Source organism: Sordaria macrospora, chromosome 1 (assembly GCF_033870435.1).
Source record: "Sordaria macrospora chromosome 1, complete sequence".
Lineage (NCBI taxonomy): Eukaryota > Fungi > Ascomycota > Sordariomycetes > Sordariales > Sordariaceae > Sordaria > Sordaria macrospora.
Window position 1 is genome coordinate 6,034,036 of NC_089371.1, and position 12,132 is coordinate 6,046,167.

At 52.0% G+C, this 12,132-nt stretch overlaps 4 protein-coding genes across 4 annotated transcripts; 2 read left to right on the plus strand and 2 right to left on the minus strand.

The window, feature by feature from the left end:
* The first annotated feature begins 215 nt into the window (after nucleotides 1-215).
* SMAC4_01425 (uncharacterized protein) lies at nucleotides 216-3,498 on the plus strand. The gene is made up of 2 exons (XM_003352543.2): nucleotides 216-2,430; nucleotides 2,494-3,498. The coding sequence occupies exons 1-2, from the start codon at nucleotides 616-618 to the stop codon at nucleotides 3,196-3,198; spliced, it is 2,520 nt and encodes an 839-aa protein (XP_003352591.1). The 5' UTR covers nucleotides 216-615; the 3' UTR covers nucleotides 3,199-3,498.
* A 2,388-nt stretch (nucleotides 3,499-5,886) lies between these two features.
* Nucleotides 5,887-6,432, minus strand: SMAC4_01424 (uncharacterized protein; the record flags this gene model as incomplete). The annotated part of the gene is made up of 1 exon (XM_003352542.1): nucleotides 5,887-6,432. The coding sequence occupies one exon, from the start codon at nucleotides 6,430-6,432 to the stop codon at nucleotides 5,887-5,889; it is 546 nt and encodes a 181-aa protein (XP_003352590.1).
* Nucleotides 6,433-8,439: 2,007 nt separating this feature from the next.
* On the plus strand, nucleotides 8,440-10,848 carry SMAC4_01423 (uncharacterized protein). Its single transcript, XM_003352541.2, has 6 exons — nucleotides 8,440-8,555; nucleotides 8,688-8,920; nucleotides 9,272-9,314; nucleotides 9,372-9,421; nucleotides 9,473-9,492; nucleotides 9,572-10,848. The coding sequence occupies exons 2-6, from the start codon at nucleotides 8,876-8,878 to the stop codon at nucleotides 10,185-10,187; spliced, it is 774 nt and encodes a 257-aa protein (XP_003352589.1). The 5' UTR covers nucleotides 8,440-8,555; nucleotides 8,688-8,875; the 3' UTR covers nucleotides 10,188-10,848.
* Nucleotides 10,849-10,947: 99 nt separating this feature from the next.
* On the minus strand, nucleotides 10,948-12,111 carry SMAC4_01422 (uncharacterized protein). Its single transcript, XM_003352540.2, has 2 exons — nucleotides 11,859-12,111; nucleotides 10,948-11,703 (listed from the first exon to the last, which is right to left on the minus strand). Exons 1-2 carry the CDS (start codon nucleotides 11,859-11,861, stop codon nucleotides 11,059-11,061), a joined length of 648 nt encoding a protein of 215 aa, XP_003352588.1. The 5' UTR covers nucleotides 11,862-12,111; the 3' UTR covers nucleotides 10,948-11,058.
* Between the last annotated feature and the right edge of the window lie 21 nt (nucleotides 12,112-12,132).

Sequence of the window (12,132 nt, forward strand, 5' to 3'; positions counted from 1 at the left end):
GACTTGCATCCTTTGCCGGCAGAGATGGGGTCCCGAAGTCCGAAGCGCTCCCCGTTTAGCGTCCCGGTCCGCGAAAATCATCAGAGTACTCTGTTGAAGACTGCGATGCGCTGTGCTTCCATTATCATTGCCTGTCCCACATTCGGGTTACCTGACCATCTCCTAGTAGTCCTTGAGTGGGATGGCTTCCAAAGCCCAACACAACGTCAGGTCGTACATCATCGACCTGAGATGGCAATTGCACGTCTTCGATGGTCGGATCATAATGTGGGGATTTCCCTGGGGCGCGACTTCCTTCTCAACTGAAGGGGGAAACATATGTCGCTCAATCGTCCCTTCCTTCTAGGTCATGTTCCCATATGTCTCCAAGAACATGGGAAGGCGCGAAGCGAAGGATAGGTCGGAAAGCCCTCTGCCCTCCCGATGCCCTCACGATGTGCGCAGCGCACAATTTAGACAAAGTTTTTTTTGACCAAATTTCTCTGCCACCGTGATCCGGCACTTCTCGTGTACCGATGGGTCAGATTCTCGCACCATTTCAAACTTGACGACCCTGGTCAACCTGGCGATCACGGCCGCGCAGTTCTTCTGCACTTTTTTTACCATTCTTCCGACATGGAGCAGTGGTTGCCTCCAAATTCCCAGAACTCTGTCAGCCTGATACGTGTCGATGGCGGCGAGATCTGGACAGTCCTTTCCCCTCAGCGCCGTGCTAGAAGCCCCTCAAGACTCACGACGTTTTCTGATGCTAATGGCCTGGTTTATCTGGACTCTCTTCCGGAACTCATCATGAATGGCCCCCATCCAAAAAGAAGGGATCCGTTGGCGGACATGCTCCCTGCTGACTGGGAACGACCTGAGAAACATGATCTTGAGCCCATCAAGGAGACACCAATACAGTCCAAAATCAAGACCCAACCCGCGACTGATGCCCAGACTCAGAGCAAAACTCCTCCACTGACCCTTGACATGCCATGGAATTCTGCTTCGTCCCGCACAAGGCCTACCAAGACCCGTCCGACTCAAGCCAAACCAAAGCTCAAGTCCAGAAAAGATGCTGGCTCAACCCTGCCCAACGATCCTGACAAGTCTACTGATTCTACGTCCCCGCATGTTGGCTCTGCCGTTCGGAGGTCTCCTCGGATTTCCAAACTCATTGCCCTCCAAAAGCTTCAGACTACCACTCTTTCTTCTTCACCCTCTGAGATCGAGAAAGACAATCGGCAATCGAAGCTTGCTCTGGTTCCTGTCATACCCAGGAAGCGAAAAGCGGCACGGACACAAGGAACCAAGACTTCGGAAGCAAGTGGCTCGGATACACGCGATAACAAGACATCAGGAGCTCAGCCTTCCAAGATTCAACGCACTGGGAAAGCCAGTCCAGCCAATGCCGAACCTGCTACCAAAGACAGCGAGGTGGCAAGACTCGGGCCAACAGACACAGAGGTCCAAACTCCCGCTGAGCCCGAGGAACAAACCCCTCTTCATCATAACAGACCTGAGAACCGCAGCCTCGCAAGCAACCAGCTTCAGACTCCTCATTATCTGGAAGAGTCCGCTCTTTCCTACCACAACAGAGTTGAGAAGCAAGAGTCGGCAGTCACCGGGGTCCAAGGTCCGAGTGAGCTGGAGGAGACGTTGCGTCCCCCTCACGAGATAACTCAGAAGACCAAGACACAGCCCATCTACCGAGACCAGGCAATCCAGGCATTTGGGTCCCTGACAATATCCAACGACGAGCCCCCTGCCGAGATAGCTGTGGCGAGCACACGATATGAGCAGAGACCATCTCGCAAGCCAGCAGGGCTCGTACATCATGTCGTTGATGATCTACCCAAAGGTATCCCAAAGGATGCTTCCTACTTGCCAGCCCCCAAAGACCTTGTTCCTACGCATATCGCTCATGTGTGGGATAAGTTGGCCAAGAGAGGACCTCAACACCAGACCCACGACATCAGACAGACACCCGAACCAGACCTCGTTCCCCATCCTGCCGATCGTGGAGAAGACCACTATGGCGTTGACTCTGTGCGCTCGAGTTCTCCCTTGTTCATGGGTCAAGGGCCTGGTTACGATGATGATCAAGAACCTGGAGCAGCGCCATGGCCGCCTAGGAAAATATTCCCCAATGGGTTTGACACCTACGAAAGCCAAGTTTCGCAACCCAACCCAGCTTCCACACTACACGAACAGCCTTCATACAACCGGTTGCCTGTGCCCGCTTCCGCTCAGCATTTTGACTCCGCCTACTCGCTGCCACATGCTGCCAATCTCACAAATGAACTTGGAGGAATGCCAGTTCAGCACCCGCTAAGCCAAGGGAGTGCTTCGGCGTTTTCGGAGCAAAGCGGAGAAACGAGCCCGGAAGAAGTCTGGAGAAGGGAAACGGAGGATGAGTCTACATATGCGATTGTACACAAGATAGGAATGGTAAGTTCCGTCGTCCCTAAGCCTTTTTGTTGTATCTGATGTTCTGACTTGATCTTCCTGTAGATGTTACATCGCGCACTCAAACCGAGAGAAGAAGTCGTCGATGACATTGTCAAGGAATATTTGGAGAATTCAGTGCTGCTACTCAAGCAGATGAGCACCTGTCATCAAACTGAAAGGCAAACCACTGTCGACAACCACAAAGCCGTAACCGAAGCCTTGTACTCCCTGTTCGACACAGCCTGGCAAGATGTCCGAGACCTGCAAGAACGATTGCAGTCCTTTGACATCTCGAAGATACTGGCGAGCACCTGCAAGCCGGGATATGCCAGAAGCTCGCAGACGTTGAACCGGCTCTGCGACGAGCACCTTAGCAATTGCGTTGAACAGTCTTCACGCGCGACAACCCAAGATGAGGATCCAGCCAAAAAGAAGGGTGACCTCGTAGAGGTTTTCAAGTCGCAACTTTACGAACAGATTGGGCATTCTGATGCTTCAACCACGAAGCTCCAGATGATCAATGCGGAAGCAGACATGTTCATCGAGCGTCTTCGCAACGACGAGTTAGGCTTTCCCACTCAGAAGCCTGACGCTCAGTTTGTCGAAGACGACCCGGAGACGATTTCGCGAGCTATGGGTCAGGCAGCTGACGGACTGAGCAATTCGAAGCAGAACCGTGCTCCAGCTGGCAAGCCACTGCCTGGCAGTTCTCAAGAACCTATTGAGGTGTCGTCACACTGTGAGTCGGACAGCGATTACGTTGATTGATCCTTTGCTTTTTACACTGTTTCGTGATATTGGTCGTTTTCCAGGAATCTTTCTGCCGTTGATTGCCAACAAGTACCTGTCTTGCTCGGGGAAGTGTTAGCTTTCAGTCAGTCATGTCATATGTGCGAATCTTTGGTCAACTGGCGACTGGTGGTAGGACCGGAACTAGGTGCCTGTAATTATTAACGACATTCTAATTTTTATTGAGTGCGTTGTGCCAGCTGTGGCCTGCGATTTGCGCTGGTCTTAATCTCATATACCGTGTCTGATGCTGCAGGGAGCCACAGTCGAGCCTGAAAGTTCAGGAATATAAATACATATATCCCCGGCTCCATTTCCTTTACGTATCAGACGTCGTAAGCAAGTTCCGAAGCTTGTAGAAAACAGGTACGGAGACCAGAAAGCCACATGGTTTGAAAGTTTGCACAATTCATGGCGGACCTCCCGAGTGACCTTCCCGCTTTTGCCTGCCATCCCGTTTGCCCTCTCCCTCTGACGACACTCTGGTCATACCTCGCCCACTGGGCGATTCGATTGGAGGTGTTGGGCCGCATTTACGCTACGGGCAATACATGATTTATACTGGCAATAGGCCTCGGGTTGCCCTCGGGTTAACGGTCTTTTGGCGGATATTTAGGGTACTGCTCTTATCTTTGTACGCGAGATTCACCGATGTGGCACGTCTCATGTCCTACGGGAGGCGGAAGTAGACGTTAAAAATAACAACAACAACAATAACGACACTCTGGTCATATACCCCACTACGAGCCGTTTTTTTCTCTCCCACAAACGACAGCACTACCTTAAAAACCTGATCTCACTTCTGCAAGAAACAGCCATCGTGTCCATTCACCAGCAATGTGTATCTTCGTCTACAAGTCCACATCGCCCTCTACCTTTTCGCGCTTCGAAGCAAGGAACCCATCTTTGATCAAGATCACAACCCAACATCTACAATCGCAACGTAAGTAACCTTAACGCATGGCATTCATTGTCCTCTCTCCAGCTTTTGCCCTAGCTACTCGTTCCTTACTCATACCCGTTTGACTACGCAAGCAAGCGACGCGCTCATTAAAGCCCCTGCTAACCTGCTAACGCGAGAAAATATCAGTTTCTCCTCACAATACACCGCAACCTCAGAGACTCGTCACTCAGCATTGAGGTCAAGCGTCCTCGTTCTTCTTTCAAGACCTCATCGCCAACAGTGCCTCAGCATCGAGGTCAAGCGACCTCACTCTTCGCCTCAAGATCACATCACCTACTATACCACATTCCCAAAGCCAGCGTTAGCCAAGTGCCGAAGCAACAATGGCTTCTCCCAAATAGGACACCGACCGGGTGATAAACTATTATCACATTCTACCTGGCCCTGGTCTGGCGCTGCTCACTGGCCGCCACAGCTTTGAGCTGTGAAATTCGGGTTTGCGCGAGTATCTGTGGGAGAATGGCTTGCTGCACCATCTGGTGCTCGACGAGATGTCTGAGTCCTGGGACGTTGACTCGTGCGGAGGTTGCCATGGTGCGGACTGGCACGTTGAAGAGGGCAGGATTATATGTCTCCTTGCGCTGACCGCCTTCGACAATCGTCACGTCAAGTTAGCTCTTCAGCAGCACGACTGGGATCAAGATGTCCCCATCGCCAAATATCACTACGACATGATCGTCAGAGTTTTTGGTCCCGTCGCCCCGGCTTCGTCCTGAACTGCACGCCAGCGCGATGCATCCTGTCCTTTACGATACTCTTATCGCCTTCGACAATACACCAGAGGACTGACTCCACGGCAAGATGAAGTCATCGGCAGAAGGTCTTGACGGATCGAACCTGAGGAGAGTCAAAGCTGAAGGAGAGGAAAAGCTGCGACAGATTGTTGGGCGATTGAGAAGGTTGACAGGAACATCACCGTTGGACCGAATGGCATCAACTTTCCTCCCAACTATGCCTTCACACCAAACAGCACAGCGAATAACTAGAGCGGGTTGGTTCATCCTGTTGGCTCGCAGAGGTTGTCTCGACATATGCTAGATATTCCCATCACCGCAAAGAGCGATTCCATCTGGGGCCTCGACGGAGTTTTACATGAGGTGGAGGATTAATGGGCTGAAGATCGAGGAGCACGTCATGAAGCCATCGAGGCTGGATGAGCTGATGATCAAGAACCACCCTATTGTGCCGCCCGACAGCATCATCAAGACGTTCAGCCACCTCAAGGGAGAGTTCAGGTTGGCGATCAGGAAAAAATAAAGTCGGAACAAGTGCAAGAAGGCTAGGATGAAGTTACGAATTTAGAGACTGACGATGTGATGGCCGGAGTACTTACAACGATCCTAATGAAGCCGGCCGAATCCATATTCTTCTTCATGAACTCATGTCGTATCGCTTCCGCGGTCTACAAAGTGAATGCCGACAGGTAAATCAACGCTGATGTGCAGTACACCACACCGCCTTCCTCACCAAGCTGCCGTCAAGATTGGAATCTCAGCAACAGGAGTTCTCCCAAGAACACCAGTCCTCGGAGGCCATTCAGTGCTTTGTACGGCCACGACGTCGGAACTTCCTCCCTTCTTCCCGGGCACTCTAAGTCGTAATTCCTGCCATTCCCACGATCGCTTCTTTGCACCAACCAAACAAAATGCTATAACGGACTCCCTCCGAGAAACATACATAGGCAAAGACCGAAGCGAGAACTCCTAATTCTTAGTTTCCCTCTTGTTCAACCCCATATTTCTCTCGCTGTGCTCCTCCTTGGTACCGTCTCCTTGACCGTCGACCCGTTCCTTGTTATCCATTCTGCCCTTCTGAACCTCCTCCTCGGGGTAATGAACCTGGTTATTCCTGACTGCAAGCGTCTGATACCGAAGCATCATGACCGTAAATGGATGGAGGCGGGTTGTTGCTAGTGCATGTGATGACATGGAGGTACTATCGATGCCAGTGGTATAAGAATGGGACATGTAGTGGGAGAGAGAACCATTTGCCTGCTGGCGGGCAAGGTCAAGGTCAAGGTCAAGGCGGTCCCTTCTTGTTTTGACACTGGGAATGGCGTTGAATCTGCTTTTGTTCAAACTGATAGTGTGTGTGTCTTGGGCTGAGGGTTGCGGCAGGTTGGGCCTGATCCTCGAGGATACTGTGACGGCCTTCATCCTCGCGGCCGTGCTGCTGGCGCGATGATGGATGAGAGAAGAAAGTGCCATAGGGGTAGCGTGAATGCTAATGCGGGTTTGGGGTTGTCTCATCTTGTTGTCGTTTGGAAGGAGGGTCAGTCGTGTATCGTCTAGTGACTTATTCTGGGTTGTCTTTGGGGACGATGGTTGAGGGTCGAAGGCACGTGGTTGGGAGTCGGGGGAAGTAAGGATAATTATACTTACCTATATCCTGTGGGCCACATATTTGAGCATGAACGATAGGTGTGCTGGGAGACAGAAATTCACGCCCAGGCAAGCCTGTAAGGTGCAATTTATGGTTTACCGGGCTTCTAGCACCGCATATACCTATGCAATGCTTCCACTTGATGCCTGTGGTCGGCAACCTTTGTCCGGCCACCGGTTGACGAACAAAGTCTTCGAACCATGTGCATCAACATTCACCATGCCATCCATACCTTTGGTCCTAACTCCCAACTCGAACGCCACAGTGCCTTCCGGTTCTTAACTTGCACAACTACTCGTGACGATGCCTGCAAAACTTGACCGGCGTAGGTAGACGGCACTCGGACGCGGACAAAGAATAGTCGCTGTGTATAGTACCCGAAGGGCGCCTCAAGCGCGTATGTCGCTCCGTCTGCATATCAAAGCCAATGCCCTCCATGACCGGCGTCCTACCAACAGCCCTACCGGCATTGATATCAAGCCTGAAATAGACTGACCGGAAGTATCGTTCACGCCATAGCGAAAGCTCCAAAGATCACATCGACCACTCTGGCAATTTGCCGAAGCTAAAATGGGATGGTTTTGATGGCACTTGTAATCAAAGCAACCATTTTCTTGGGAAGAAGCGCCGAAGACAACACTCGAGGACACTTGCTTGATTCTTATAACACTTGCTGGAATGACGAAAATCGAAGACGTTAATGACCCAGAGCATTAACAGCAGTAAAGAGCCTCGACGTACAGTCTCGCTCGGACAAGGGAACTGAATGACTCGAGTTTGTTACAATGAGGTTCGTCCCAAATGGGTCATAGGGTTGAAATGAGCCTCAATGTCAGACGCAAGCCAATGGTGGCAGTGCTGGTCTGGCCAGTGGACACTCGGGTTTATCGTCGTCACCCTCGGCAGAAGCTGGGGTTTCCGTTCTCGGAAGTCACGAGCTGGTTTGACTATCCTCGTTCATCTGGTAATAGGGATAGTACGAAGTAAACAAACCGATCGTCTTTCGAGTTCATTCAACAAGGGCATAATCTCGAGTCTCGCCGTGGCCCACTGTGATTCTGAGCGGACGGGACTCGAAACATCAGCAAAACAGCGATAAGGTGGACGATAAGGCGGTCCCTACCGAACAGGCTTGGCGTCGATCTGCACATGCAGATTCACGGCACTTTCGCCCAATGACGTCTTTAGCTCGGCCATCGCGATGTGCCCTCTAAAACCTTTGGCTGCTTTTGCCAACGCAGTCTCGCAGATGTTAGCGTGCCCCAGGTTTGGTCAGTTTGAGTTCCCGTTCGTTCGTTCTTTTCGTTCAAGGTTGCTGTTCGAATCGATTATTACGAGAACGACTTTGTGAAAGAGCCCCCGTGAATGGAGGAGTCAAGGGACAGGGCAGGGCAGGAACCGCAGGGTACTCGGGCCACCACCTCAACCAGCATGGTAGGGGAGCAACATTCTTCACTCCCGCTCGGAGACCGGTGTAGATACAGTATAGAAATCTAGAACAAAATGACCACCCATGATGATTGTCTGATGTTCGTTGTTCACATCCTGGGACTGTGCCTTTCCAAGACTCACGGGTAGACGTCAGTCAGCTCCCGTAATGTCGGCGTTAGGTAGGTAGGCGGGCGCTGTCGATGCACTAACGGGTGGGGTGGGCCTTCATACAATGGGATTGTTAGTGTATGCACACAAAGCGGGAGTGATTCTTAGCAGATATTGGTGGGCTATAAACCCTCAACCAAGTGGGAACTTCAAGTTATTACCCCATACTCTCAGCAGCGCGGGGCGCGGGCAGGCAGGTCTCAGGCTGTCCACCACACCCGTCCACCAACTGAATGCATTGGTCGTTCCCGCTAGCCTTTTCTTCAACCAAGTCCCCGGTCTGAACCAAGTGGTGCCCTTCATTCTTTCAACCGACTTTCCAGTGTTCCAATTCTTGCGCGCGCGTTTGGAGCCAGTGTCTCTGTGGCAATATTCCAAAGACAACAATCCGGTAATTTCTCAGACTTCCATCGTCATTGCACCTCGTCCCGATTCCCAGTCGCAATTTGCAGTTCCGAAGCCCCAGACAGCAAACACAAACTGATACGAACAACAACGGCTGATTCAACCAAATCTCACAAAGAAGACGTTCCAAAGAAAGACGATAACCACTTCAACAATTCTCTACTGTACATTCCGAGGCTCCGACCCAATTAGCGACACCGATACCGTTTCCCGCGATACCAGCGATCCCGTTCAGATCCCGTCCTTCGGATACCCTGACCCACTCCGTTCTGTCCTGCGGTTTTCCGAAACCCCGAATAAATCACAATGCCAGGCTTCCGGCGCAAGATCACAAAACACTTTGGAGATTCAGTGAGCAACCCGCGTCCCGTTCCGTTCCTTTTACAAGTTCTGGAGGTTCATGGTTAGAAGGCGACGACGAGCAAGCAAGCTGGGGCTGGTGTTGGTGCTTGGTACTACCTCGATCTGGAGTGACCGAGTAGCCGCCTTCGCCAGGGCGCCACGGGAACAATAGCTTCCAGTCGCGATTCTCGGCCAGTTGCTGGTTGATACAAGAAATAGGTTGTCGAGCTATCCGAATTGGCCGCCCTTGCCTGTAGGATTGCGGCTGTTGACATCGCGGGATGACGAGTTGGCGCAAACTAGGCGCATCACCGCGCTACTGGAGAAGAAAACTTTGGCTAACAAAAACAATCCGTCTAGCTCACGCCTTCAAAACCATATCTCTCCTACCATGACATTCTCCGTATGTGGATCGGTCTGGCATAGTCTGTTGACCTCGATCTGACTTGGGGGTAATTAGTAACGAGTGACGATATCGTCTCGCTCAAATATGACTGGCTTACCGATAACGTAAGTTACTCCCCATGTCATAGTCACTGTCGGTCGCTAACCTGATCTTAGAATATTGCCTTTTGGGAAGAGTATGTCCCTGTTTACACATGCCGATACTTTCCACCCCTTCCTACACCGGGTCCCCCTATCTGACACCCGTAATTCTAGATGGCTCGAGAGAGAGGTCCTCCCCAAGTACCCGCGCGCCCACATCGTCCTTCTACGACCTAGCATCACGTTTCTCCTGATGCAAGCAATCGACCTCAAAAGCATCGGCAGCGCCCTGCCAGACTTCAAGAAAACGACGCACATCTTCCTTCCCGTCAACGACAGCCGGGACCGCGAGCGCGCCGACGGCGGTTCCCATTGGTCGCTGCTCGTCGTGTCCGTCATCGACCGTGTTGCATTCCACTACGACTCGCTCGGTGGTGCAAACTTTTACGAAGCCCAAAAGTGTACCGAACGTCTCGGCCGGGTGCTCGGCCAGCCCCTACGGTTCCACCAGATGGAGGACTCGCCCCAGCAGGGCAACAGCAGCGACTGCGGCGTCTACGTCTGCATCGTCATGCGCCATCTGCTCATCAAGAGGCTCCTGAACGCCAACTCGAACGAAAAGGTGTCCATGTCCATGGCCAACAAGGTGATCGACAGCTCGGGCGGCCGCAAGGAGATGATGCAGATCATCGAGTCGTTACGGAAGGAAGGCGAACGAAGACGGAGCTTGAGCCCCATGTCGACATCGTCGAAATCCGGATCGTCAAAGACACCGCCCCGCATTGAGTAGTTGTGCGAGGGCAAATGTGCAAGACAAATGAGCTAGCCAGCTTGTCTGTTTGTTGTTGATTGTGTGTATGTGTGTGTGTTGGACAGATGATACCCCGCCTGTCTCAGATGTTTCGACTGTATTCACACAGGCAGACAAAACCAACATGCTTTAGGATACCCCGTCTAAGGAGCCCCAATTGGAAGAAGCTGGAGCATGGAAGGAACCCTTATTCCACTGGGAAGATTCCGCACCACTGCGTGCAACGGGAAAAGTTCTTTTTCGGGTCACATCATGGAGATGAACAACCCCCTCTAAAGGAGTCACTACCAGCACGAAGCGCGGCGTCAGACTGATGGCGGAGAGGCAGGCGTTCACAGGCGTTTAGGATTCAAGTTTCGTACGAGCAGTAAACAACATCGGCGCCGCGCATAATGGTTTGGGGCAGAGGTGATCAAATGGAAGAAGAAAACTATATCACAAAGTAAGTGGACGACTCCCTCCTGGCGCTGAAGGCTCGAGGAGGTGAGGCGTGCAAACTTGATGGAATATCTAGCATAGGAGGGGGATATTTGCATTAGGTATGGCATTGTAGCCTCTTTTCAGGCGTGTGTATATGGCTTATAACGTGGTTTTTTTGGTTGGATCTCTGTACCGAGTTACTTATAGCAGTCCTCGTGGCTCTTCATGCTTTTGCAGTCTTTCTTAGGTATCGCAAGATAGTCCCACTTGTAGCGAATGGAGCAAAATGAAACATAGGGTTGTATACCTTCTAGTCGATGTAGAAACTGGAATAAAAAAGATACAGAAATCGTGCATTATATATGCCTCTCGAACGCCATGAACCCAACAACCAAGTAACCGCAAAGGATAAAGGGCATTGACCATTCAATCAAGCCGTCTTGCCCAAGAAAGCAGGGTTCTGCTCCATAGTAGCAGAAATAAACCCTCTCAGCGCCGCCCACCTATTCGTCGTCGCCGGTTGTGGTGTTGTCGTCTGCGCTGTCTGTGTCTGTGTCGTCTGCTTCTCTACCTCCATCATCGGCGCCGGCGCCGCCGCCACCGCAGGTTCCTTCACCGTAGCCAGCTGCGCCAAACTCCTTCCAAACCGATCCATCTCCGTCTTCACCACCTTCTCCTTCCTCTTCAGCGCCCCCGGTCTCGTCTTGAGAGACTTATGCCTAACCCTCCCCATGGCCTCCTGCATCTTATCCATCGTCTTGCCACTCTCTTGGTCCTCGCGGATTTCGTCACTAATCTCCCCCAAAACATCGCCCAAGCTTTCCAAACTCGTGACCAGTTGCTTGGAAGGACGCCTGCGCTTCTTAATCTTGCCGGACCCAGGCGCGGTCTTGGCGATCCGAGAGACAAAGGCGTTGTGCTTGATTGTGCGCTTGTCTTTTTTCGAGTCGATAAAGGAGTCGGAGACTACGTTGTTTTCGCGGTGGAGCTTGCGAGGGAGCAAAGGGTCGGCGAGGCGCTTGAGAGCTTTTTCGCGGGCGGAAAGGCGCTTGCCGGGGGTGGGGGCTGTTGGGGCCTGTTTGGTTTGTTGGGGTTAGTGGTAGTCGTCTATGGAAGGGAGGTTTTTTTTCGTTGTGCGAAGCGCTGGAATGAGGGGGAGTTTGGGTTGGGGGTTAAAGGTTGGTTGGGAGGTTGGCTGGCCGGTTGATCTGTTGGTTAAGCAGGACATACCATGGTGGTTGTGTTTCTTTGGACTGACTCTGTGGTCTTAATGGGCTGGACTGAAAGAATGCGATGGGAGGTAGGCGCGCGCGAGGTGGTTCAAGGGTCGATGATATACTTGTAGAGGCTGGCTGGATTCAACAAGATGGGGACAGGATGGAGTTGAACCACGCGCGGACCACGACGCTTCCCTTCCCCAGGATTGAGTGATGGGCAGAATCGACTTTTGAGTGGAGCTGCTAATCGATAACGCCAGGGCGTGAACATGCAAAAATCGTCACCG